Raw genomic sequence first — 26,416 nt, 5'->3', positions numbered from 1 at the left:
GCTTATCTCCGGGGGACGCTCGGAGCTCCCTGCAGGGCGGAGATGACGGTTCCTATCTCAGCCCGTGCGCAGCCCGGCACCGGCACCGGCACCTGCTGCTTTCCGACAGCGGTGTTGTGCTGCGCTGTGTCACGGGGAGGACGTGGGGTTGGACACAGCCGCAGCTGAGGCTGATTCACGTCTCCAAGAGGCAGTTCTAAAGGTGCCCAACGCCCTCGTTCACCGGAGCATCTCCACGCCCCGCGGCCGGGCCGTGCCCCGCGCTATTCGCCGCCTGCTGACTCACAGCCCGCCCGGCCACCTGCGGGAACGGCAATTCCAACCCAACGCAGCTTCCAGCCGGGGCTGAGCGCCGCGCCACGCAGGTGCTTTAGGGGTGCTGAGCCCTGATCTAACCGGGGCCGTTCGGTGCCGCTGAGTCCCGGGGAGGGCTCCCGGCACCCGGTGCGGCGGCAGAGCCCGCCCCTTCCCGCCCCCGCCGTCTGTCCCCTCCCTGCCGTCCCCGCCCGCCGTCACGCAGCCGCCACCGCAGAGCCCGGGGAGGCGCCGGGCCGGGGCCGGAACAGGGACGGGGACCGGGGGGGCCGCAGGAGCCCGAGGCGGCGCCGGGAGCGGGAGCGCAGCGCGGTGCTGCCGCCGCGGCGGGGCCAGGTAGGGCCAGGGGGGTCCGGAGCGCCGGGTCACCGTGGTGCGGGGGGGGGCGGCCGGCGCCGGGTGGCAGCTGGCGGCGGCTCGTGGCAGTTGTTCTTTTTGCCCTCCGAGCCGCGTCACATCGGGAATAACTGTTTTCTTACGTAATGTTCGGCACCCGGTTACGAAATCACGGCGCGGCGCCGGGGCCGTGACAGCTGAGGCCGGGCGTGACGGAGCCCCCCGGGTCGGGAGCCGCGGCTGGGGGCGGTGTGAGCCGCGGGGCTCCCGGCGCTGCGCTGCCCCTGCGCCGAGCGAAGGTCGGCGGCCGCGCCCGGCACCTGCACTGCCCCGCTCCGGCTGCGTGGGGACGCGGGGGGGCAGCGCGGTGGCCTCGGGTCACCTCGGAAGCTCAGAGCGGCCGAGCCGCGGCCCTTCGCTGGTTGGTTTCACTTGCGTTTATTCTTCAAGTTCAGTTCTCGCGGTGGGGGGAAATGGCCGTCTGGAAACGTGCACGAGTCGGGTTTGCACTGGGAGCTCTGGGCGGCTGCGGTGGGAGCTGCCTCCATTGTGCATCGTCACAGCCTCGCTGGGTACAACAGCTGCTGGAGGGTGATGGAGACCGTCCGACATGGGGGGTTTGGTTTAAAAAAAAGGAAAAAGAGAGAAAAACGTCAGAACGCGAAGCAGAGCTGACTCATCCTGCCCGAGCCGTGCACGCCGCGGAATATTGTGGGGAATGTTCGTGGCGATGCTGACACCGCGCTGTGATGGGGGTCAGGAGCACTTGGAGGTTTCTGCTCAGTGCAGGGGATGCTCGAGGGTTCGGGTTGGATATCAGGAGCGATTTCCATCGGTGATGGACAGGCATGGGCTGCGCAGGGAGCGGGGGTCGCCATCCGCAGAGCTGCTCCAGAATGTGGGGACGTGGCACCTGGGGACACATCAATGGGCGCAGTGGGGCTGGGGTTGGATTTAATGGTCTTGGATGATCTTTTCAACTTTAATGATTCTGTGATTCGTCTGCCTCAGGGAATTTAATCAGTGTGATCTGCTCAGAGTTCCTTCCAAAAAGGCCTTATGAAGGCAACCTACTATAATCCCCACACCCAGAATGCTCTGTGGAAGGCATACACATATCCACAGCCTGCACCCTTTATTCCAGCCTGTTTGGGACTGTGATGACATGTGGGGCATCAATGGGGATGTGGGGCATTAATGGGGTTGCCCTGGCAGCAGGAGTGATGTCCCCATGGGATGCAGTCAGGGAGCTCCTCACCTATGTGTGCTGCAGGGAGAGAGAACCCATATTGCTCTTCTTTGGTGCTGGAGGAGCAAGGTGTCAAAACGTGCTGGGAGGGGAGGTGTTGTTTCAATGAGTCACCCCTATTGGTGGATGTGAGGCATTGCTGCAGAGGGGCCGGGCACAAGGGATGTGTCCCTGAGCACGTTTGAGCTGAGCCCCCTTGGGTGCACGGAGAGCCCTGAACTGCTGGGAGTGACAGCAGCGCTGCTCCTTTCCTGGTCTGCAGGCGGCTGGAAGGAGCCGAGAGTTACTGTCATTTCTTAATTCAATGCACGGCATGTGCACTTCTTCCTCCTTGCACTTCTAATGCAAACAGCAGCTACAACAGGCTGCGGCATCCCCAGCTCTGTTAAATTGATATTTATGTGTGATCGCTTAATTAGGGGGTTTGGTACAACACTGCTCATAATTTATACCCGTGCAATTAAGAGCAGACTCTTTCTTTCTTTAATTCTGTAAATATTAGTTCAGGCTAAATCACAGTATTTACGTTTGCTTTTAAGCTGTTTATTTCCCTTCTGCTCCAGTGTTTGTTGTGCTACAGATCCATGGCATCAATCCATCCTTAAAGATGAAATCTGCTCTATGGTGCATGTAGTTTGAAAGCAGAGCTGCAGTGGGAAGGCTGTGGTCCTGCAGGTGCTGTAGATCATCACAAGGACGCTGCACATTTTCACTATTACCTGCATGAATGAAACTGCAGACTGCAGGGCTGTAAATCTTGAGCCATGCAGCTCTGTGGATGTGTGATGGCACAGCACACGTTGGGGCAGAGAATCTTATCGTGTGCTCTGTTCCATAATGCAGAGCATTTACAAACTTCAGGCATCTCCTAAAGCTCATATCTGTGCCTGACGTGGTGTGTGACCCCATGGCACTACCTGGTGATTTGTGGCTTCATTTATTTTCACGTCTCTGCAGAACTGGGACTCTGAGCACGCTGCCACCAGGGCTCAAATGGCCTTGAGATGTGAGTGGGGAAAACCAAACTGCACAGGCAGTGCTGGGCACAGCAGTGAGTGCAGCACCTGGCAGGGCAGGGGGCTGTGCCCACACATTGAGCGCTGTGGGCTATTGCAGATAAACCACAAGGGGAAATAAATGGCTGCATATCTGCGAGCCCAGAAATGTGCTTAAGAGCTACTTCATACCAAGGAATAGTTTTTCTTTCCATAAAGGAGCTGAATAGGAAGTGTATCAGGTTTTTTTTGGTCTTGAGGCGGAAGATCCTCACGTGGTGATACCAGCATTGGTTGGTGTCACAGCCTGATGCGGTTCCTCCCAGCCCATGTATCATAGAGATGCGTCCCTTGGCATCTGCTGTGCACCAGAGCTGTAGTGCTCATCCTCACGGGCACAGGGAGCAGAAGCATTTAGACCTGTGGGTATCAGTCAAGGAATGCTGCGCAGGTTCAAGTTTATTAGGAAAAATGTGACTAGAGTAACATTAAATCCAGCCTTTTTGTTTTCTTAACCTCAAATCTGATAGACTCCCATTGTCCTGTTGGAAGCTTAATCATCCATTGGTTATATTCTTAATTTTTTTTGAGAGCTCCTCCCCTCGTTTAAGTGTCATGTAGTTGATCAGTCTGTGTAGGGAAGCATCAAGTAAGAGAGTAACCCATCACAGAGACAGACTCACATTTACAAAGGACTCCCTGATGGCTTTTGCTGTCTGCTGGGGCCAAGTTTGCTTTCATCCCCAGACCCACCCTGCAGAGTGAAACTGCCATCTGTGACACTGGGAAATATTTCAGTGCCTTCTGCTGGGCTGCCTTGTGTTCAGAGAAATCTTGGCTGGGGCTGTGGGTGCCTCAGTCACGACTCGCATGGCAGTGTTACCCATTCAAGAACATGGAAATATTTTACTACTTAAACATGTAGTACGTGACCTCCCTGGTCTGCTTTGTGCTGGAGCTGGTATATGTGGTCACTCTGAGATGCTTGCACAATTGGAGAAGGATGAGAGCAATGATTTCATTTCACTCCTACCCTAATCTGAGTTAATGTGCTGAGATCCTACTGGTGAAAAGCAAGGGCACTTGGCCACGGCCATGCCTTGATCCTTTAAGAGTTTGAATCCCCGCTAAGCATGCTTGTCTTCCAACCTGCACTCACACAGGATGTAATCAGTTTTGTTTTCCATCTGTTAAACAAGAGGCTTTGATTAGCCCATGCAAACAGAAATAATTATTTTTCTTCTTGCTGATGATGACAACAGCAGAGTTAACCAGCACGTGCATATTTCATCACCTTTCCCACACTCGCAATTGCAAGCACCTTGTTCTGTGTGTTTTACCTGATTTGCCTTACAACAGGGATTTGGCTTCCAGTATTGTCCCTTAATTATAGTAATTGCCTAAGTGGAGATCTCAGCATCTCCTGCTGTCCCGTGGCAGCCCTGTCTGTGCTGCAGCCTGACCTGGCCTGTCCACCTGGCAAATACAAACGCTCTGCTCAGCCCAACCCAAACTCACAAGGCTTCCAATTTTCGAGGAAATAGTTTGATTTTTATGGAGTGACTCAAAGGGGCTGCTGGTAAAATATGTCTGATAGATGCCAATGTGCAGCTGGAGGAGCAGTGTGGTCTGATTGTCCAATGGAGAGATTGTAGCATTCTGAATTTTTGATGATGCTAAATGGAAATACCCATCAGAGGGTTCTCCTGAGACCGGGCTGCTCTGGCTGGGAAGATGCATTCCTCAGCCTTAGTGACCCATCCCTCCATATCCTGTGCTGGGGGCCCTATTAATTCCACTGAGCTCTGCCCCAGGCTGTGATCTCCAGCTCGTGGTGCTGTGCTCTTGGGGACCTCAGTTGAGGAGCAGAGGATCTCCTCAGAGATGTTTTTAAGTACTTGGTTTGTTCATTGGTGGATTTCTAAAGGATGGTTTTGTGTTTCCAGAATCACACCTGATCCGCTGTTGAGATGGTTTGTCCTGTAGAGAGCAGTGCTTGCAAACTTTAAATCCCAGCATTCACAATTCTGTAAGAAATGGAGACATTTAGGCCTGATGTGATCCAAAGATCAGTGATGCAGTGGCACAGCTGGCTGGGGGTTGGGAGGTGGGAGTCCCCAACCCTGGTGGTGTTCCAGAGCTGTGGGGATGTGGCACTGGGGGACACAGTGGGGTGGGGTTGGACTCAGTCACCTTGGAAGTCCTTTCCAACCTTAATGATTCTGTGATTCCACGCAGGTAATGTCCCCAGCTGAAGCTGCACTGCAGCGTGCACTTTGCTTTCAGTGCGTTCTGTGAACATCGTTGGCTTTGATTCAGCCACCAGATCCAGTTTGTTCCCTCCAGGATAGGGATTCCTCGCTTATGCAATAGCAATATCCTGCTTCAACAGGCAACGGCTTGTTGGGCCAAGCAGCTGCCCAAAGGAATGCCTATCTGCAGCTCGTGGGGTGGTACCTGCCCAAAGAGGCTGCAGGCTGTGGCAAGGCTGCGTCCCTGGTGCTCACAGCCGGCTGCTCTGCTTGTGGCTGAAGGGAAGAGCTTGCTGCTTAGGTTGGCTGGAGCTGTGCTGCAGTGAGAGCCAGCTCTACATGTGTGGTTCATCTTCACATTTATAAAATGAAGTCTTGCATAAAAAGGCAGGAGGTGGACATCTTATCACTTCACTTTGCATCCCTAGAACAAATGAATATGGGTTTGGATGGTTTGTTCCTCTCAGGATCACGTGTAGCATCCATTCAGTCCTCGTTCTTCTCAACAAGTTTGTTTTTTCCCTAGAAAAGCACCTCCAGGTCAATGGCTAAAGAGAAATTGTATCTGTTCACAGCAATTCTGGAGTCAAAGAAAATGGAAGGTGAAGGATGCCCGTTTGTTGAGTTTGCTAACATCAATGTTAGCCATTTGCTGCTGTCAGTTAGGGACGGGTGGGAGCTGCAGCTGCTGGATGTCTGTGCTGGTTACATTCGCTGAGCAGATGACCTTGGGGTTCTAATTCCTTGCATCAGAATGCATAGATCGGTTGCAAGAAATGGGAGAAATGTTTCCTAGAAGTTGATTAAAAAGTTATTCATTCATGTGGTTCTAGTGATAAGGGCACAGCTGGTAACCCTTTGGAAAGGCATGGGCAACTTATGTGGGTTTTGGGGGTTCTTTTTAATGTATTTGTTCTGTAGTGTTTAGTGTTTCTCATCCTCAGTGGTAAATGCGTGTTTATCACATAGCAAAAGGACAAACTCAAACCTCAGCATTTGCTGTAGCTGCTTTCTTCAGCCTGTACTTAATTGATGGGTTTAGATAGAAAATAAAACCATCTGAAACTGAGGAATTTGGTTTAATTGCTTTTTGCTTAATCAAATTAAATAAACAGCTTTCTGAACATAGTAACTGTGCCCTCTTTTTTTCCTTCCCCCCCAGAAAATGGCTGTTCCACCTGCTTATGCTGATCTGGGCAAGTCTGCCAGAGATGTGTTCACCAAAGGATATGGTAAATAAAGCCAAATTAAGTTTCACCTTTCTCTGATTCTTGAAACTGTTACGATTTTGTTACTTTTCTCTGATAAATATTCCACTAATTTCCATTAGAATCCAAGGGTTCCCATATCCTACCTTCACATTGCCATGGCTGCCTGCAAAGGGAGGTGACTTATTCTTGCTGGCACAAAGATCTTCGTGTTCCCCGTAGGTCTGTTGTCTGCTTTGAAAGCAAACAGAGTGTTGTATTTTGGCTGCTTCCATCCATCGTGAATAGGACTATTGATGTCAGTAATTTCCTAGGGAAAAAGCTGCTGCTCACTATGAATGAAGGCATTCTTACCTAGGCTGCTCCTGGTGCTGTGGCAGGGCAGCAGGATCACTGCAGGCAGTGCTGTCTGAAGGCAGTGTGAGCTGTGTAAGCTGCTGCTTTACAACTTGGGATTCAGCACCCGTGTTGTGCTTTTTGTTATGTTTTATTTTGTTTTAATAGTTGGCAGCAGATTTAGAAAGGAGCTTTGAGGAGTAAATCAGGCGTGCTTTTCAAATTAACCTATATATAATTCATGTTTTCTTTCATCTTCTAGGTTTTGGGTTAATAAAACTAGATTTGAAAACAAAATCTGAGAATGGACTGGTAAGTGTGGGCAGGGACTGAAATCCCAAACACGGCAGTGTTCCTATGTCTGCCCTGTATTCCTTTTTAAAAATAGAAGTGTGTCTTCCTTGATCTCCCCATATCAGCTTTCAGTTATACTATAGCCCTGCAGGCTGCCATGCCTTTATGGTGCAGCTCTGCGCAGGATTTGGAGCAGGCTCTGCAGGGATGTGCTGTGTGTTCTTCTGAGCACCTTTGAGAAAGATGCAGATCTTATTGTCCCAAATTACAACAAATAATAATTCTATGAAGATCAGTCATCACATGAGTACAAGCAACAGAGTGATACATATCATTTTCTTTTTCCTCTTCAGGAATTTACAAGCTCAGGTTCAGCAAACTCGGAAACAAGCAAAGTCAGTGGGAGCTTGGAAACCAAATACCGATGGGTGGAATATGGGCTGATGTTCACAGAGAAGTGGAACACTGACAACACGCTGGGAACTGAGATCACTCTTGAAGACCAGGTAACTCTGGGCTTCAAACATGCAGCTTCCAGATTCACTTGTGACAGTGTCTGACTAGAAATCCAACCAGTGAATTTCTTTTCTGTTCAGCTTGCACGTGGCCTGAAGCTGACTTTTGACTCCTCCTTCTCACCTAACACTGGGTAAGATGTCAGTAAGCTTCAGAGAGACACACATGCACACAAAAAAGCTTTTTCTGGTTCTGTTTTAGTTTCCCAAAATACTGTCTTCCTTACTCCTTCTGTTGTCCAAAGACATCGAGACATTTAATGCTCTGCCTATGCACAATGAAATCGTGTCTGTTTGACTTCACTCTTAAAATGAACAATTGCTCTCTAAACCGAACTTTGAAATGCACTAACTTGGAAATTATGGCCAGAATCAGAAGGAAATGTTTTGTTTCTGCTTTACTTCTGGCCATGTCAGAAAATGAGCACTTCGTTCCTGCCTGAATAAAAATGCCAGACAAATCAGCTGTAATGCAAAGCTTAACAAGCTCCACAAGCCAGTTGGCTGTGGCTCTAATAGGTCGGCACAGTAATTGGGCTCTTTTCCCAAGCTGAATTTGTCATCTTGAGTTCCTGCTGGCCGCACAGTGCCGTGGTGCTGCACCCTGCGATTGGATGTCACGGTTATGTGGGCCAGAGGGATTAAGCAGCAGCTGTAGGGCTGTATGCTGGTTTATTTTCTGTCCCCTCTTGATTATCTTTTTGCAATCAGTGTTGCCACTGAGCCAAAATGCTCCGCTCTGAGCTGCTCAGAGCAGCGTGCTGCAGTGCTTCTAGTCCCAATGGAGGCTTCATCCTGCCTGAAATGTCACGTTCCCCGCTGCCAACTGCTTGCTGCCCATTCTTTACTCTGAATTAACCGCATATTTTTGCATTTGTCAAGCAGAATAGTCTCCAGTTTTTGTTAATAATCATTTCTCAGCTTCTGCAGTAATTGCAGGCAGGTTAATGCTGGCATTTCCGGGACTCCTGCTCGTCATAAATTCCTGAGTTAGAAATAATAATAATAGAGAGCAATCTCTATGCAGGTCTGATACAGCATGTTTTGCAGATCATGGGGACTCTTTCTGCTGGCTGAAGTGGGCAGTTGATTAGAAATTTCCTATCAGCCTTACTTTTCTGGTAGGATTTCAGTAAATGATTTGGTAAATGATCCTGGCCAAGAGGTCAGGAAGGGCAAAAGAAGGAAGTGACTTGAGAAAGTTTGTTTCTGCAATTAGCCTTTGTTACTGCTGTAAGCACGCAGTGCTGTAATGCATCATAGGGAGGAAAGGGGGCTGCAGCACCTGCTTCCTTAGCAGCTCAGACCTTCCCCTGGGAAGCTGGAGGCAAAAAAGTGTTTTGCTGTTGTCTGGCAGAGTAAATGAAGTTACGCAGTAACCAGGATTGCCTAAAAGCTGTTTGTCTGGGACGAAAGGTGAACTGCTTTGGTCGTTGGCAAACCTGTAAACTGTTGGTTTCTGTTATTCCCTTGTCACTCCTAAACTACTGAGAAATCAGACTGTGGTGAGGATTGGCTTTTGTCACTTCAAATCTGGCACACTGTGCTGTTGCTCAGCAGGATGCAGCTCAGAAGGGCTTAGAAAAGCACCGCACTGCATGTGATTGCGTGCACTTCTTTGTAGGTGAATGAAAGTCTCACAACTCTGGAATTTAAGAAGGCGATGTATCATTTGACTCTGCAAACACGGATACTTTGTCTTCAAAATCTGTTACACAGAGTTAAAGTAACTGATTTGATTGAATTGCCACCTGAGAGTGCCAGTTCAAGGATGTGAGATTCTTTCTCTTTGCTTTAGGAAAAAGAGTGCTAAGATTAAGACAGGATACAAAAGGGAACACATCAACCTGGGCTGCGACATGGATTTTGATATCGCCGGTCCTTCGATACGTGGAGCCCTGGTGCTTGGCTACGAGGGCTGGTTGGCAGGTTACCAAATGACTTTTGAGACAGCAAAGTCGAGAGTAACCCAGAGCAATTTTGCTGTCGGCTATAAGACTGATGAGTTCCAGCTTCACACTAACGTGTAAGTATTGGAGGGTGGTGGGCATTAAAATGAATTTAAGAGCATTTTGATGCTTCCAAAACAGTGATGGGGCAGAGTTTCAAAACTTGAATAGAGGGGGAGGTGGCTCTGATGTTGCTTCTTCACTTGGGATGGCGAGCAGAGTTTTACAGTTGCATTAGCTTTCCACGTGTGTGTGGGTGCATCCATAGTCCATCCGTCAGACACACAGCGATTGCTGCAGCCTCTTTGTGAAATCAGGAAACAAGAGGGTTTCAAAAATATTGTCTGTGAATGTTGAAGTCAAAGCAATGCTTCCCTTTTGCACACGTAACAATTGAATTAACTGTGCTGGTTTGATCTGTAGAAGGAGGAGTTTAATCAGATGGCAGTAACAGACAGAGGGGATCCAGTGGGACAGATACGGAGTGGTTTAGCTTCAAGATTGGAAGGGATATGACTGAAAAGTTTGCCTTAGTACTGCAGCTCATAATGATCTCAATACACAAACGTTAGTGTTTTCCAAATGTTTGTGCAGAGAGAAACCAGGATTAAATTCCTCGAAAACTTGATTTTTGTGCCTCCTGTTCCTCTTAAAAAAAGCAGTTCATGTCTGCAGTAAGACAGGCTTTTTTTGCTTTGTTTTTAATTAAGATGAAGCAATCTCTGCTCCACACCCTCTACCACTCCGTTGGCTAACTGCATTTTTGCATGTAGCAGAGCTGTTGCAGGCTGTTCCCATTTCAGGGCTGAACAACCGTTCTGCTTTCCCGGAGCTGCTGCTTCAAAGGCTTTCTGTTCTGTCTCACGCTGTTTCGCAGAGATCTGGTTTAGGAAGTTGCTTTACAGAACAAATGAACCTTCATAGCCCAGGCAGTGTTTGAAGGACTGCCAAAGCACAGAAATGTGGGCAGGAAACTTCCATCGGACCGATACAAGGGGTCCCCCTCTGCTCAGCAGTTACGAGCTATTCCTTCAGGCATAATGGCTTTCAACTTTGTCATGCTGTAGTAGTTCCAAACATTGTACGATTGGCTTTTGCTATAAAATGCAGTCGTTACTATTACTCCTGATTAAAGCGACAGCAGGAAATAACATCAGAGCATTACAGCGGGCTCTGAGCCCCTGCTGCTGTTCCTTGGGTCCCTGAGGGTCTGTTATGTGGTCATTGTTACTATGAGTGGATGATGGATGATCTTCAAGAGGGCGCCTTGTTTGCTTGTTTAGTATTCGTACTCTAACAACTGATGGGCAAAAATGTAAATGCGTGATATGAACAGCAATGTTAATTATCGCTATTAATGGCTTAGCTGGGGGCTTATGGCATGTTTCAACTTTGAAGCACATAAAATCCAGGAAACTGTTGTATTTGGAATTTGCATGACTGGCGTGCAGGGTCATTATATCTAGGCAGTTTGGTGTATCAAAGGGTGCTGTGGCATGCCTGATGAATGAACTAGGTGGGGCTGGAAGCATCACCTTCTGTTCTGCCTGCTTCACAGGGCAGCCAGGGGCCTGAGCAAGTTGCTTTCCTTAATGGTGCCTTAATATCTGCATTTCCATAGAGGGGTCATGTTTTTGATCTATGTATGAAAAGTGTCATTATTATGACTAGAATTAAAGGGAGCTTCGATTTATTTACTTATTTAAAATAACTTTAACCTAATGTAATAATACATGATCACTAAAGGGAGGCAGGGCTGGATAATCTCTAGTTCTAAATATGGTTTTCCTTTCTTTTGGAGCTTAGCTCAGACCGCCCCTCACTAATGTTGCAGGTCAAGACAGAGCTGTATGGGAACCTTGCACAAAATCTGCCTGTGTAACCAGCTCTCCTCAGTCCTTTTTAATTCCTCCTTTTCTTGAGAGCCAAGCACATGAAGTTATGTGTGAGCTTCAGTCTTATCTGAAGAAAGTATTGTAGCCTTTTTCAGGAAGAATTGCTCTGACAGTTTAAAAAGCTGCTGCTATGGCTTCAGCTTTGAAATAGGCTGTCACTGTGCAACTGTTGTGAACCAGCGCTGTGCCTAAGAGGTAAAAGTGGCCTTTTAAAATCACAGAATCACAGAATTGTAGTGGTTGGAAGGGACCTCTAGAGATCATTGAGTCCAACCCCCCTGCCAAAGCAGGCTCCCTACACCACGTATGGTGGGTGGGGTGGTTGCATGTTGTGCAAATAGAGATCGAACTGAAGAAAAAGAAAAGCAAAAGGCAATTGCTTTGGGATACAGTTCAAACCTGCACTGCTGTGTGCCTTCCAGGAATGATGGAACAGAATTTGGAGGCTCCATTTACCAGAAGGTGAATGATAAACTGGAAACTGCTGTGAATCTTGCTTGGACAGCTGGTAACAGCAACACTCGCTTTGGAATAGCAGCCAAGTATCAGATTGACCCAGATGCGTCTTTTTCTGTGAGTGCCATACATTTATAAGCATTTGAATAACCAGTTTCTTGTAATAGGAACGTGAAGCAACTTTACATCAATGAGTAAAGTCCTTTGGAGGCAGTTCGCTGCTATGTGCCAATTCTGTTGCCTATTCCATTGGCACATGCTTCTGCTGGTCTCCCTTTTGGCCACACGGGAGCACAGTTATTGGATTTCCCTCAAAACTGATACAGAATGGTTTATTGTATTTATTGGGCACTGCTTGGAGAAATTTCCAGTCCATATTTTGGACAAAAATTACAAACATGGTCAACTATAGCACAGTTTCAGTGACTGTGGATGTGGACTATAGGTATATTGATTCTGCAGTTAAGTTTCAGTGAACTGTAGATTATTTTTGTGTGTGTGATCTGTTATTTATGCATTTAAAAGGCAATACATGATTTCCAAGTGAGTAGGGTTCTGAAGGAAGATAACAGATGATTTACGTGTGTTGTTTTTCTCCATCCAGGCTAAAGTGAACAACTCCAGTCTGATCGGGCTGGGATACACTCAGATTTTAAAGCCAGGTAAGTCTGTGCAGAAGAAATCCAGAAATACACAAATAGTATTTCAGTCTTGAAATATCAGAGAGGCTTTTTGCAACAGTACGTGGTTGGTTTCGTAACACTGCTGTTCTGTGTGGCAACCCAGTGGTGAACTTCACCACAGACTGCTCTGTTAGTTTGGGATGTCTGTTGGGATCAGAATTGCTAGACCACCAACCACTGTCCATTAGGTTCTCTTCTCTTAACACCAAGTCATGTCACTGAGTTTCTTTGCATGAAAATGTGATGTTCCCAAGGCCTGCTGGTTCAGGAAGAGGGCAGTCTTACAGCTGCCCAGTTGGTTTTAATGTAGTCTAAAAGATCTGCTGCCACAATACCATGCAGGTTGATTACTGCATCAGGTGTGGCTCAGGGCTTTTCATCCCAGTGTTTTAAAGAGGGTGAATAAGAGTCAAGGTCCCAGATTTTCATCATACCTGAGTCTAAAATTAGATTCATCTGTAGGCCAAAGGCAATGAACTCAACTGACATGTATGACAAAAAGTAAAATCTACCTGGTTTGTTTTATCCTGACTTTGAGAATTCAGAAAGATTTAATACTTGCTGACAGCCTGATAAAGTCCAGACGTTTACATGGCTAGCTGCCAAATGACATGAATGCAGCCACTCAGTCCATTACAGCAGCAATGCAGACACTGCAGTTACTGAACATAAGGCTCATTCCAAGTGTTAATCACTGTCTTCTCTCTTGCTTCTCTCTGCAGGTATCAAGCTGACGTTGTCAGCTTTGTTGGATGGCAAGAATGTCAATGCAGGTGGTCACAAACTTGGTCTAGGATTGGAATTTGAAGCATAAAGAGAGATTCTACAATCGTTAATTTGAGAATACAGCATAGCTACCTTCAGAATATAGTGTACCTTTCAATGTTGTATGTCTGGGATGCAAGTAATGCTAAGTATCAGTCCTGCTAGTCCTGGTTAAAGACAGCTAAGCTTTAAAATGTTTCAGAAATGGAGACAAAAAGCATTCTAAGAAATCCAGATTCCAGGCTTTTATTTTTTTTCCTGTTTTGGGTTGTTATTGCCCATCTTATCCGTCAGCTGCCGCATGATAGCAAACAGGGAAGGTATTATTACCTATACTAACATATTGACTGCACAAGGGATATGTTAGCGTGATACAAGAACTGTTATGTCAAGAGTTGCAGACCACTGTTGTACTGTTAATTCCTTATGCAAAATGCTCTGAAGGCCTCATTTCACTGTGGAATGTGCAAACTTGCCTGGAAAAAGGGATAATTTTTATGTTCTGATGGGTGTTTCACAAATGGTTCGTCTCGTTTGGTTCCTTTACACCTCCAGCTGTCTCCAGAACGCTTTAGGTCGTCTGTTTGTGTGACTCTGTTGCCGAGAAGGATTTGATGTGACTCAGCCAATGCTCCTTGTCCTGTGCTGTGGTTCCTTTCCCTTGCACTGAATGGAAGGCTTGTAAGACAGGGCTGTAATCAGGGAAGTGTTTGTACCTGCAATCACATAATTGTGTCACTAAATTGAAAATGGACTTTTGTTTTATTACCACTTGATTTTGTTTGTTTATTTTTTTTTAGCAATTAAATGGGTACATTTTTAGAGTCTTCCATTTTGTGTGGAAATAGACCCCGAAGTGCTGTACCTGACACTACTCAAACCGGAGACGAAACAACCAAACCCAAACTTGAATAAAACATTGAAACATCACTTTTTACTTTGGCTTTGTGTATGATCTGTGCCCATCGCTGTGTTTCTTTGGACCTGCAGGGCTCCAAGCTTTTGCTTTTTGGCATTAAAGTCAAGCAGCCATCCCGCAGCTGAGGGAAGGCCACTCCTATTCCTGTCAGGGCTCTCCGCTTTCCCGCCTTCCCGCGCGCCGCCATTTTGCCGCACAGCGCATGCGCGGTGGTTACACCAGAGAGCAGGCCTTCATTTCTGCGCATGCGCATCGCCCTCCCAGCGCCGGGGCGGTGCTGCCGCCACGTCTGTGGGAGTGCCCGGCAAGATGGCGCCCGGCAAGATGGCGGCCGCCGGCGGTGTGCGCTGCTCGGCGGGTCGCGCGCTGTGCGTCCTCCTGCTGTGCGGCTGGGCCATGGCGGAGCGCGGCGTGCAGACCCGCGGTGAGCTCGGCGGGGGGGGGCGGGCACTGAGGGCGCACATTTGTGGGTTTGGTTATTTATCATCGTGTTTCGGCCTAAAAGCCGGTCCGGTCCCGTCCGAACTGCCCGCCCCGCGCTCCTTCCCTTCTTGCTTTCCTCAGTGTTCTCCGTTGTGTCGTGATACGTTCTGCTCTGTGCTCTGTCCGCTTCTGTTGCTCTCCACGCTGTTCCTCATCGCTCCGAAAGCACTGCCTGCCATTTATTAACGCTGAACGGGCCGCACATACAAAGAGCTCAATAGGGCAGGAGACGTTCCCAGCCATAGGACGCCGTAATTCACCTTACAGCAGCAGTAAAGAAGCACGGCCTGTGTGTGACACTGCCAGCCCTGCAGCTTGGAGGTGACTGCGGTGCCCTGCTGGGCTGTGCTGAGCTCACAGCAGGTTGGCATCCAGAAACCTTCATCAGGCAGCAGCAAATACCCGTGGAGATGGAACCTTCGCTGCCCCACCTGCATGATTCGGGCTGATGCCTTGACCTTTGGAGCAGCGTTCATAATGTTATTCTGCTGTTGATGCTTAGTTCGGTCTGTTGAACCCACAAAACTTTACGTGTTTCAGAGGCAGTGAATTGCTGTTTGTTTTAGGTGGGCTGCTGCTTGGGTGGTGAGGAGAGCATCTGAAGGATGGAATTGCACTGCTCTGCAAGTGGTCCCTGTCCTGCCCCAGTGCTGCTGTGTCCCCACAGCTGCTCTGCCTGCCCGATGGGTGGGGAGCAGAAAACTGTAGGAAACAAAGAGCTTTTAGTGCCAGGAGTCACCTTGCTGTCTGAAAAGTCAATTTCTCTGGAAGTGAGTTTGAACCCTGTCAGATGTTGTTACAAGCAGTGTTTGCTTGTTTGTCTGTCGCCACAGTTAAACATTAATACCTATTTCTGAAGATAAGGCATCTCTGGAGGCCAGACACTGTGCCTAATGTCATCAGTGTTGTGTAACTGCAAGCAATGCAACCACCCATTACAGTGCTAAATAGTTTTGAGTAGGTATCATCAATCAGTGCTGGTTTCAGTGCTAAGGCTGCCACTCCAGTTAAAGAGACAGCGTTTTTCAGGAATAAGAGGAAGTTATTCTCACTTGTTTGTGATCAGAACAGATGCAGCAAATAAAGTGGCGTTCCTTGCTTTGCTGATCAGGTTCTTAATAGCCTGTGTATTTTAATTTGATGCAAGCGACCTTCCAAAGAATTAACTGACTGTATCTGTGTGGCTCTGAATCACAGTCTGGTGATGTGGAGGTGTTACTGGGCAGTTGCTGACATGCCCTTCCTATGGGAAAGGTACAAGGAAGCTTTGTCTGCTTCCTTCTGAGTGAGCACTGAGATGAGAAATGTTTGTGAACTGTTCTCTTCATTTCCCAGTCTAATGAAGGAAACAGCTTTTGGAGAGAGAGGGAGATGTGCATCAGAATTACTTGGTTCAGAAATTGGAGTGGAGTATTTGTCTCTGTTCTCCTTCCTTTTCTGAATGAGAGACAAATAGCAACAACTAAATAATTTGCATCCAGTATATTTTCTTGTCTCTGTGAAGTTCTAAATTGAGTAAACTAATAACACTGATTTGCCTGTTCAAAGCCAGCTAACTGTAAATGTGAGACTTTCCTTGCAGCTGCCTTTCCTCATTTACCTCCATGTGTCCAATTAACTGGTTTGATTCCTGGGGGTAGATAAGAGTTCCTTAAGCTTGTGCTCTATGAGAACTGAACAGTTAATGGTGATATTCTGGTTTGGACTAAACATTTCTTCAGCACTGCCAAATGTTCTAAAGGTAGAGCAGCTGATCTGGGGCTTAAGCATAGGGAAACCATCATGTCTGGTTCACGTGGGATGAGTGAGTCTTCTCTGTTCTATGGCTGATTAAAGGGTAATTCATACTAGAAAAAGGTACCATACAAACAAGAAGTGTTGTAACTGATCCTCTGTAAATATCTGTTACCTGAATGACAGGGTTCAGTATCCCCTGAATGCTATTTTATTGGAGAGTAACTTGACACAAGCATTTGGCTCAGTGCTTCATTTCTACAATCTGTAACTTCCCGGCGAGGCAGGGAGCACTTAATGGAAGTCTTGTTCCTTGTTCTATTTAAATAAAGTTCGATGTGCCAGAAATACAAGGCAAGCTTGGTTCTCCCATTGAGAGGCCTACTGAAATTCTAAACGTGTTCTTCGCTTTTCAGGTGCCTCATTGATTTGAATCTGGGAGTTTATAAGTAGCCACTTTTTTTTTTTTAATTCCAAAAGGAAATAAATAGAAAAGAGCAAACAGGTCAGGTTTGCAGCGTGTTACTTCCTGATGCAGATCTTCCTGGTGATGAACAGCTGTAGGTTGTAGGGAAAATGGTGACCAAGTGATCAGTACAAACCTACCAGGGGAGTGAAGACACATCTCTGACTTTTCAGCTCTGAGAATTAAGCACACTGAATGTGGCACCCTTATCCAGTAAGTGAGCACTTCAGGTTATTGTTCTTGTCTCACTTAAGGCTTCTCTTGAAGTTGCTAAAGAGCAGGATTGTGTATTTCTGTGTATAAATTTGATAAGCTTTGCATTATGAAACCTATCCTTCCTGTCTCTTCTCCGTCCCTGCAGTGATGTCTGTGTATAGTTGAAGTTAGTGCCTTGTCCTTAATATTGACTGTTTCTCATCCCTTCCTCAGATGCTGCGAGAACAGAAGTGGTTCAAAATACTTCTTCTGGAAACGAGAATGAAACACTAAGCAGCTCCCAGAATTTGACAGACAGCTGGCAGGGTGTGACCCCAACAAAAAATGAGATGAGCCCCACAACAGCTAAAATCAGTTCTGTGACAATAGGAAAACCATCCACAGCTGAAGAGGATTCAATGCCTTCTGTTTCTCGTGTGGTGACTGCTAGTCCTGCACCTCAGGTGGATGTTGATGCCTCTGAGGATACTAAAATTGAGGAGGAAGATCTTCTGACAGATTTGAAAGATGCACTGAATAGTTCACCACCCATAGAGAAAGAAATCCTGGATTCGGATGGAGATGATTACGATACTTTTGAAATGACATCGAATTCCAGGTACAACCCAGACCTCCTGGAAATGCCAGAAGATGATGACTCTGACGCCATCAGTAATTACAATGAGGAGATCAAGTCGCTGGATGAGAAGATAAAATATGTGTCTGTCTCAGGGCTGGAAGAAGAAGAGGACAGCCATTTCTTCTTTCACCTGGTTATAGTTGCCTTCTTAGTAGCTGTTGTTTATGTCACCTATCACAATAAGAGGAAGGTAAGTGTGCTTTGAAGGGTTGAGAGAAATGACTTCAGGATTTAACACAAAGTTGTATCGCCTTCCAAAGTGTTTTGGAGGAGGAGCTGAGCTTTTTGGAAAATGAAATCTTTGACCACTTAGCTTAGTTGTGCCGCTAACGTACAGATCATTACTGTCATTTTTATAATGAAAATGATTTGAATCAAGCTTTTTAGATTGGAAAATGAAATGATAGCATTGATGATCAGTTCACGTTGAACACTGGTAGTGTGTATGACTGAGTTCCAGACATGAGAGCTGAGCAAAGCAGCGTGAAGGTGATCTTGGTCCTGCACAGGATTATAAACAGTGCATGCACTGCTACTGATGCTGCACAGATATCTGTCCTGAAGGAATTATGGGCTGAATGCTGTGTTTGGTCAAACTGCAACTGAATTTGTCAGCGGGTGGCTTGATGGCAAGGATGCTGTGAAAATGTCTGACTATCCATGCTGTATTTTATAGCAGCAGTAATATTGCTGCCAGGATAACTGAGTAGTGCTGTGGTGTGAATACAGTTGTTAAGCTGGCTATCAAAACCAAAATGCTTCTCTGTACCACCATGTAAATGGGCTTCTTTTTCTTTCAGATCTTCTTATTGGTCCAGAGCCGAAGATGGAGGGATGGGCTGTGCTCCAGAACAGTAGAATATCATCGTTTAGATCAAAACGTGAATGAAGCGATGCCTTCGCTGAAGATTACTAATGACTACGTATTCTGAAAGCACTGTGATTTGAGTTTGCTGAACTTTATCACTCTTTGCCTGCCTAGTCATGTAATGATATTCAGGTATTCTAAACATGCCACTTGTACTGAAGTGAGAGGCAGCCTCTTGGACCTGGGTGTTTTTGAGATTAAATCTCATGCAGGATCAAGGGCACGATGCGTCTGTTTGCTACTTTGGTCAGATTTTAGATCAGCTATAGAGATGCAGTTTAATAATCAGTGCTGTTTCCATTCGTTAAGCTTCATTTCTGTCTGGAGCAAACTTACTACCAATCCAAACGAAAAAAAAAGCATAAAATATTCTAGGTCTAATAAATTAATGAGTTTGGCATCACTAAATCAAATTAATCTCTTTGCTAATCACTTACATGGCTCATAAATCTCCCTTTAGTGCAAACTTAAAATATAACTGCTTTTTCCCGTGCTCAAATCCTGATGCTGCAGATCTTTCATCTTGTCTTTTTTGGTTCTGTTTTGGCTTTGCGTAGCTTGATCCTATTCTGGACAGAATAGCTGGCATGACGGCTTCATAACTTCTGTATGTGCTCATGCAGCAGGTCATTTAAAGATAATGAGGTAGAAAGCATTTGATTTCAGAAGTTCCACACTGCCTGCTTGTTCAGAACGCTGCTGATGTGTGGGAAGGTGTGCAGCTTTGTGACTGCCCGACTGATGGGAACGACTGCTTCATTTTCTTCTGAAATTAATGAATGGAAAACAAGCCTTGTTCAGTAAACTTAACTGAAATAGAGGTAGTTGACAGGCCTCCAATACAGCAAAGCTTACTGCTGAGTTTTAAACCCATTGGGAAAAAGGTTTGGTCTGTTATAAACAGGGGAGGGCTGAGAGTAAAACGCTTTGTCTTGTTATTCTGACCCAGGTAACAGGCAGATGGAAATAGCAGTGTGTGGGACTGCTGCAATGCAGACAGAACTCACAGCTACACAGCAGGTAAAGCAAGTTACCGGTACGGTAGGGTGGTCTGTTGTGTTCAAACCTTGTCTTTTCTACTTCCATTATTTATGTTTTCATGAGTTGTAAAATATGAAATCGTAGTTTTCTGTACATTCTGTTGGTGATTTTTGTTTTCGAGTTGATGAAGATGTAAATAACGCCAGAGCAGAACCCCGTCATTAATGCCGGGCTATTCAAGTAGGGATGTGCCATCTGGGGAGGGGCAACATAAAGGTGTGCAGCATGAGGAACCCAAAGGCCCATCCTGCCTGAAGAACAAAGAGCTGGGATTGTAAATCCTGCCATTAAATGCTTTGTTTTCCTTACCACCAGAAAGTAAAGCACAGACAAAATACCCCCGGAATCTTTTCTTGCAGTAATTTGTATCATATTTGGACTTGTATCACTTAGTATTTTGAAGAAGGTTTTTAAAATAAATGCCAATAAGAAGTTTGTGGGGTTGTTTTGTTATACAGAACCTTGTGGTAATGAGCTTCCTTCAACTTGGGATTGGGCAGCATGTCCAGAGTGGTATTTTGTATTCTCTGTCTCACAAGTAAAAGGAAATTTCCTTTTAAATCTGCATTTTCATTAATAAGGCTCTTTCTTCACTACCAACAGCTCTGAGGGAAACTATTCTGAGTGGTTTTAAATTATAGGAAATGAACATTCATCTGAAACCTTTGAACAGTGCATTTCATTTGCAGGTTGTCTGAACAGATGCACTCCGGGGATGCTCACGTATTGTAAGTGCTTGGGGCTGGTGATGGCTGCATGAAGCTGCCCCAGCTGATGGGCTCAGTGGTTTCTGACTGCAGTGGGGCAGAAGGTCAGTGGATGTGTTTCAGCTCATCAATTTATGTAATGCTGGTGGTGGAATATTGCTGTGTGTGGGAGCTGCTGGGTCCCGGTCAGCCCTGGGAGCACAGGTGAAGGCAGTTCAGCTGTGTGGCTGGAAGGGCTGCAGCCTGACTGCACCTCTCTTAGACCTTATTGAAGGGCTGACTGCTACTAGGGCAGGATCTCCTTCTGGAGATCCCTCCTTGGTGAAGCTCTCCCCTGTGAACTGAGAACCTTCTGATGCAGGTGAGCAATCTTCCTTTCTAGCACAGGTGCTGATCCTTCCATCATCACACCTCCATTGTTACACGTTTCCCATCACATTGATCTAATTGCTGCACAAGGAAGGCTCTTCATTCAACCCTTGGGATGCTGCCTGTGCAGGGGAGGCACCACGATGGATTGGCTGGGTGGCTCCTTGTGCTGCTTCCTAATAGCACCAATCAAAGGGGGAAGGATGTGATCCAACTGTAAGGACTCCAATAGCACAGCAGAGAGGGGCAGATGTCATCCCTGCTGCAATAAAAGAGCCATTTGCTGATGAGGTAATCAGGGCTGAACTACTACTTGTTAATTTCTTTAATTGAATTTGCTTGTGGAAAATTAAGGAGCAGGCAATGAAAAATTCATATGGTGCTGAGATCAAATAGAGGAAAAAGCAAACAGATTTATGGCAGGTCCTACCAACAAGAGATGTCTGATGAGCTCCTTTACTGAAGAAAGGAGCCTTGCTCGTGTTAAGGTGAATTATGGCTTCCATCAGTGCTCTGATAAAAGGAAGAAGATATCAGCTATGCAGGAATAACCCAGCTTTCTGAATCACTGCTCGAGGGGAAGGCTGGAGCTCTGTTTGTGTAGGTTCCCATTAGCTGTGTTTTATGAAATGAAGGAAGAAATAACGAGTAGGGTTGTATAAACAAACGTTTCACTTTTCCTATCCGGGATATCGGCTGTTTTAAAGCAGTTCTGGTTTAGTTTGCTTGCAGTACCAGCCCATAGCTCAGCTGCGTGCAGGGGAGCAGAGTGACACTGAACTGCCTTGCTGTGCTGCTAGACTGGAGCCTGAGCTGGCCCAAGACAACCATCTCTTTTAGGACAGAGATGGGATGTTTGTCTTGCAGCAGAAGCGAACTTAATTTGTCTGCTTTAAAGCCGTAATCAAACTATCTCATAAAGCCGGCCCCCAAACGAGCATTGCACATGATTAGAGTCTGAGCGATGGCTGCTTGCTGAGGGCTCAGCACGATGCTGAGCTCTGTTGCTGCAGGCCGGACGCTTTGGGTTTTCTTTTGCTTAGGGGTTGCTCCTTGCATTGCGTTTTAGGAGGGCCATCCTCGTGCAGGAGGTTCGGGATGCAGCCGCTCCCCAAGCCCAAAGCAGAGCTGTGTTCCTGCAGTGCTTTGGGCCCTTATGGCTGTAATAAACCCTCGTGTAAGGCCGGGACAGCAGTGAGCCTCGGGGCCACAAAGTGCAGAGCTAATGGTGTCCTTCGTGCGCCTTTTCTTTCCCAACCGCCCTCTTTAAGGAGCACACCCCGCTCTTTTAGTTCAGCTTTTGTGATACAGAGCATTGCGAATGTCCACCAACAAAAAAGGGTCATTTCAGAACATGCAGATACACCTGATTAGAAAGTGAAGGATGAGATTTTTTCCTGTAATTGGTCTTTAAATCATTATCAAAATCACTTAGTGATCTCCTTAAGCTTATTTTTAATTACAAGGTCTATTACCTTGTTAGGTTATTAACACTGAAAAAATCACTAATCTCGGCCGTTCCCAATCCTTATGAAAATGGAAATACAAAGGTGGTGTTATCCTTACTGAGGTGCATCCATCGCTATACATTAAATGAAAGTGGATCTGCTCCACACGAAGCTGTAAACCATGCAAGGAACTGAGGCACTGGTTACATCATGAAGTAACCCCTGTGCATGAAGGGGGGGACGGACAGAGAGCAGAATATTCTGGGACGCCTCCAGGGCCGCAGCTTTCCACACTGCAACAGATGTTACGGATGTTTCTGTTGACGGTAACTCGAGCTTAGCCTTAATGCTGCCGCTACGTTCCCGTATTAAATTATAGCGGGGTGACCCTGGAGCTGCGGTCACTGAGGCAAAGGATACAAGTAATCCTTCCTTATGGTGCACAGGGGTGGGCTGCGGGGGCCCGGCCGTCAGACCCCCCCCCAGCCGCAGCTGTGGCGTTTCCCCTCGCGGCCACCAGGGGGCGCTGCTGCAGCGCCGATCCCCCGCCTCGTGCTGGGACTCCCGATGCGGGCACAGAGCGGCGGCTGCGGAGCGAAACGTGTCGGTATCAGGTATGAAATGAGAGCAAGGTTCTGCTGTTAATAGCAGTGAGGGGTAAGGATGCTACCAGAGCTCCCCATTCATCCACCCGCAGTGCTAACAAACAACCTGGTGCGGGCTGAGCTCGGATGGACCTGCAGAGTGGGAAGGACAGCTGCAGCATTGAGTGCACTGAGTGGTGCTGCACTTTGCCTTCTTGCTATCCCGGCTGTCTTTAGTTCCCCTCCATTGCAAAGCACAGCCCAAAGCAGCCACACTCACAGCCCCCCCGGCTGCCCAGCATCAGTGCAGCAGCAGTGAAGGCTTTTGAATGAGGCAGTGAGGTTCTGTATTTCAGAGCAAGATTATCTTGAAATATTTACTATCAAAGTGTTGATGGAAGCAGCATGTTTGTGTCAGAGCTCCCGACTGACGGGCTTGTTTTCAAATAACCCTTCGCTCCTGAGATACTTAAAAGCTTTTCTAAACATATTCTCCCATCTCTGGGGGGATATTGGTGCTCGTTTCAGATCTGCTCTGCTAAAGGCTCCTCTTTGCTTGCGAGACAGAAGATCTGGATGTCACCATTTGTTCTGTTTGAGCGGGGCTCTCCCAGGTTTGTCTGCAGGTGTTTCCTGTTTGTGGCAATCAGAGGTCTTTGCAATAAAGATGAGAGGTGCAAGGTATCACCTATTGCTGTGGAACCTGGAAAAAGCAAGTAAACAAACAAAGCCAGGGCCCAAACCCTCTGCAGTCTTCCTCCTTGGAAGGCACATGAAAGCACATTGCTTCCAGCAGAACCTCAAGGTTAAAATGTGAGAGAGAGAATGGTTCTGAGTTACTGCAGCTGATACACATCCTTGGATGCAGCAGTTGTATGTGGAAGCACCCCGGTGTGGGGCAGAGGGATGGGAAATGTGAACTCCTCAGGTCTGCCATCCCAAAGAGTCTTGTGACAAGGTGAGGCAGCCCACGCAATGGGGAGCAGAGCACCCGGGGGAATCTTTTTGGCTACAGTGTTCATCATTCTACCAATCTTCAAGGCCTTCCACGTGAACTCCAGTCTCTTACTTATTTTAAGCAGATTAATGCTTTATAAATAAAGATAGAGAATTACAAAAGCTCTGGAGAAGGCTGGGCTGTGTGTTGACACGGTGTGCAGGAGCCGTGCCAGCATTTGTTGCCACCTGAAGGACAAAGCTCTCCTTGCTTTGCAGGTTGCTCACCTGCAGCTCTGGGGTGCAAAGGGCCACGGCCTTCCCTCTTTGTTTCCCATTTCTGTGCACAGTGAGGGCTGTCAGGGCATGCTGTGCTGTTGTGCACCTTGAGATGCTTACAGCAACACAGCTGTGTGTTACAGAGGGAAAGGAGATGCTGCTAATGTAGGCATGTGTTTTCCAGTCCATCCATACAGGTGTCCTCTCTGACTGTAATGCCCCGAATCCCAGTTGGGCACTGGTATGTGCTATGGAAATGTTTATTGCTGAATGACAGCAGTGGGATATCTGGAAGGTGCATGCAGTAAAATCATGGATAGCTTTCAGCTGCTGTTGGCAAAATGCTTGATTTAGTTCAGACTGATTACAACAAATCATCTCTGCTGGAGATGGGCTCTCAGGTACCTTTGGTGCTGTCTGAGCTGCAGTTGCATTAGTGGGGCTGAAGCTGTGTCAGACTGCAGAGCTGTGCATCCCTGGTGCTGCCTGCAAAGTGATGCTGAGCATCTCCTTGTGGGTCTATAATTCCCTGTGAATAATCATGTTACAGTGCTGTCTATGAGCTTAAACCCAGCACAGAGCTGGGGGGTGCTGGAAATGCTTTCACACCATGGGTGGAAGTGAAGCTGAGCCAACAGGGTGCTTCTCCTATGGAGAAAGGCTGGGGGAACTGGGCTTGTTTAGCTTAGAGAAGGCTCCAGGGGAACCTCACTGTGGCTTCTAGTACTTGAAGGGAGCAAATAGACTGAAGGGGGAATGGCTGTTTATGAGGTTGGATAGTGATAGGATAAGGGGGAATGGTTTTAAACTGAGACAGGGGAGGTTTGGGTTGCATCTTCAGAGGAAGTTTTTCACACAGAGTGGGGTTGACACACTGGAACAGGTTGCCCAAGGAGGCTGTGGATGCCCCATCCCTGCAGGCATTCAAGGCCAGGCTGGATGTGGCTCTGGGCAGCCTGGGCTGCTGGTTGGTGACCCTGCACACAGCAGGGGGTTGGAGCTGGATGAGCACTGTGGGCCTTTTCAACCCAGGCCATTGAATGGTACTTGGTGACTTTCTCCTGAGCATTACAGGGCTCTCTGGTCTGCAAAACATAGCAAGAGTTCACCTCCCTGTCTCTGGCTGTGGTGTCTGCCTGGCAGTTTGTATTTCTGGGGTGGTTGCAGCAGCTGATTTACACTCAGGCATCTTAATCTTAAAAGGAAAGAGATTAACACTTCTGTGGCAGCACCATCGAGAAGATCATCATTGCTGTAACTAATTAACGCAGCATGCTTAATTGCTTTGTGCAATTGAGGGTGGAGTTCCATTTTACCTCCAGTTAGATGGAGATGGAGCAGGGAGCTTTGGCATCCCCTGCATGCAGAGATTGGCTGCGTGCATAGTTCAGCATCCAATTACTTGATTTTAGTTGAGTCTTTGAATAAATGGGCTGCTTGGCTTTGTTGTTGCCAGAATGGATTTGTAATGCAGGCTACCCAAATATTGAATCTCAGCAGCCCGTTGGTGTTCTCCAACCTGCAGTGAGGGACCTGAGTCTGGAGCCTGCAATTATTTTCCCTTGGTTGTATACTGAGAGTATTTAATTGCCTGAAAGCCGTGATATCTGTCAATCACGTGTTGCCTCAGATTTCAGGCTGAAAGGGCAGAGTGATTCCTGAAGACTTGTTATTAAAGGAAATTACTCATACAGTCGGCTCAGATATTGCTAAGAAACAAGATTATAGATGGGTAATGTTACCATGGAAAGCCAAATGCTTTAATCACAGCCCAGCACGTGGCAGTGGAATTTTGAAAGCCACGCTACCACAAAAGGTAACAAAGCCTGTGTGTCAGGCAGGTATCTGAACATCAGCAGCCACTGAGGGAACTCCTGAATGGCTGAATTGGTTATGGAGCTTTGCAGCCCCGGCTCTGAGTTCTGCTGACTGTCTTGCATGTGTTTTGCATGTGGATAAATACCTGCACAGCTTCACGGGGTAATGAAGAATTAAACACATTGAACACAGAACTATCAGTTTTACAGGAGGTGGGAGGTCTGTGCTTGGAGTTGAGATGTTAAGGTCATGTTTTAGGGCATGAAAGCAGCAGGCAGCAGCTGAAGGCATGGACAGTCTGCTTGGTTCTAGAGGAAAAAAGGCCAATATGCAGGGTCTGAATGTGTACAGAAACACAATGCCAGCAGTCTTGGGTCTGTTTAGAACAGCTGAAATGGTCTCAAATGCCCAAATTTCTCTTGTAGCCTGAATTAGTTGGGTTTTAACGTCCCCCGTGACTCGGGCTGAACAAAGCAGCAATCAACTCATTTGGGATTTCCTCCTGTTGTGGGAAGGACTCGCTTGGACATTTCATTATAGCCAGTGGGAACCAAATGTAAATTATATGCTTAAAAAATGGAACCGATAAAAAACAAGGAGATTTAAATAGGAAAGTGGCACATAGCAGTCAGATTTAAAGCCAGCTGGAGGTTATATAGTGGCAATGAGATTAGGAGAGCC

The 26,416-nt window shown here is 47.0% G+C and overlaps 2 protein-coding genes across 3 annotated transcripts; both read left to right on the top strand.

Annotated features, from left to right (window-relative positions):
• The first annotated feature begins 517 nt into the window (after positions 1 to 517).
• Positions 518 to 14,179, top strand: VDAC1 (voltage dependent anion channel 1). Of its 2 annotated transcripts, none has more exons than XM_015875802.2 (9): positions 518 to 651; positions 6,310 to 6,379; positions 6,954 to 7,003; positions 7,339 to 7,491; positions 7,582 to 7,634; positions 9,299 to 9,526; positions 11,767 to 11,917; positions 12,405 to 12,462; positions 13,206 to 14,179. In XM_015875802.2, the coding sequence occupies exons 2-9, from the start codon at positions 6,313 to 6,315 to the stop codon at positions 13,295 to 13,297; spliced, it is 852 nt and encodes a 283-aa protein (XP_015731288.1). In that variant the 5' UTR covers positions 518 to 651; positions 6,310 to 6,312; the 3' UTR covers positions 13,298 to 14,179. The 2 variants fall into 2 exon arrangements, with proteins under 2 accessions (XP_015731288.1, XP_015731290.1); XM_015875804.2 differs by lacking the exon at positions 518 to 651 and adding an exon at positions 1,051 to 1,072.
• Positions 14,180 to 14,452: 273 nt separating this feature from the next.
• On the top strand, positions 14,453 to 20,029 carry C13H5orf15 (chromosome 13 C5orf15 homolog). Its single transcript, XM_015875805.1, has 3 exons — positions 14,453 to 14,591; positions 17,280 to 17,875; positions 18,486 to 20,029. Exons 1-3 carry the CDS (start codon positions 14,477 to 14,479, stop codon positions 18,615 to 18,617), a joined length of 843 nt encoding a protein of 280 aa, XP_015731291.1. The 5' UTR covers positions 14,453 to 14,476; the 3' UTR covers positions 18,618 to 20,029.
• The last annotated feature ends 6,387 nt before the right edge of the window (positions 20,030 to 26,416 follow it).

The sequence above is a fragment of the Coturnix japonica genome, chromosome 13 (genome assembly GCF_001577835.2).
Source record: "Coturnix japonica isolate 7356 chromosome 13, Coturnix japonica 2.1, whole genome shotgun sequence".
NCBI classification, from domain to species: Eukaryota; Metazoa; Chordata; class Aves; order Galliformes; family Phasianidae; genus Coturnix; species Coturnix japonica.
This window is presented reverse-complemented; position numbering and strand designations above follow the sequence as displayed.

Bases quoted from the DNA above. Each gene is read 5' to 3' on its own strand.
- VDAC1 (XM_015875802.2), top strand. From the start codon at position 6,313: ATGGCTGTTCCACCTGCTTATGCTGATCTGGGCAAGTCTGCCAGAGAT. The intron at 6,380-6,953 runs GTAAATAAAGCC...TTCATCTTCTAG, and splicing joins TGTGTTCACCAAAGGATATG to GTTTTGGGTTAATAAAACTA. The intron at 11,918-12,404 runs GTGAGTGCCATA...TTCTCCATCCAG, and splicing joins ACCCAGATGCGTCTTTTTCT to GCTAAAGTGAACAACTCCAG.
- C13H5orf15 (XM_015875805.1), top strand. From the start codon at position 14,477: ATGGCGCCCGGCAAGATGGCGGCCGCCGGCGGTGTGCGCTGCTCGGCG. The intron at 14,592-17,279 runs GTGAGCTCGGCG...TCCCTTCCTCAG, and splicing joins GCGCGGCGTGCAGACCCGCG to ATGCTGCGAGAACAGAAGTG. The intron at 17,876-18,485 runs GTAAGTGTGCTT...TTTTTCTTTCAG, and splicing joins CCTATCACAATAAGAGGAAG to ATCTTCTTATTGGTCCAGAG.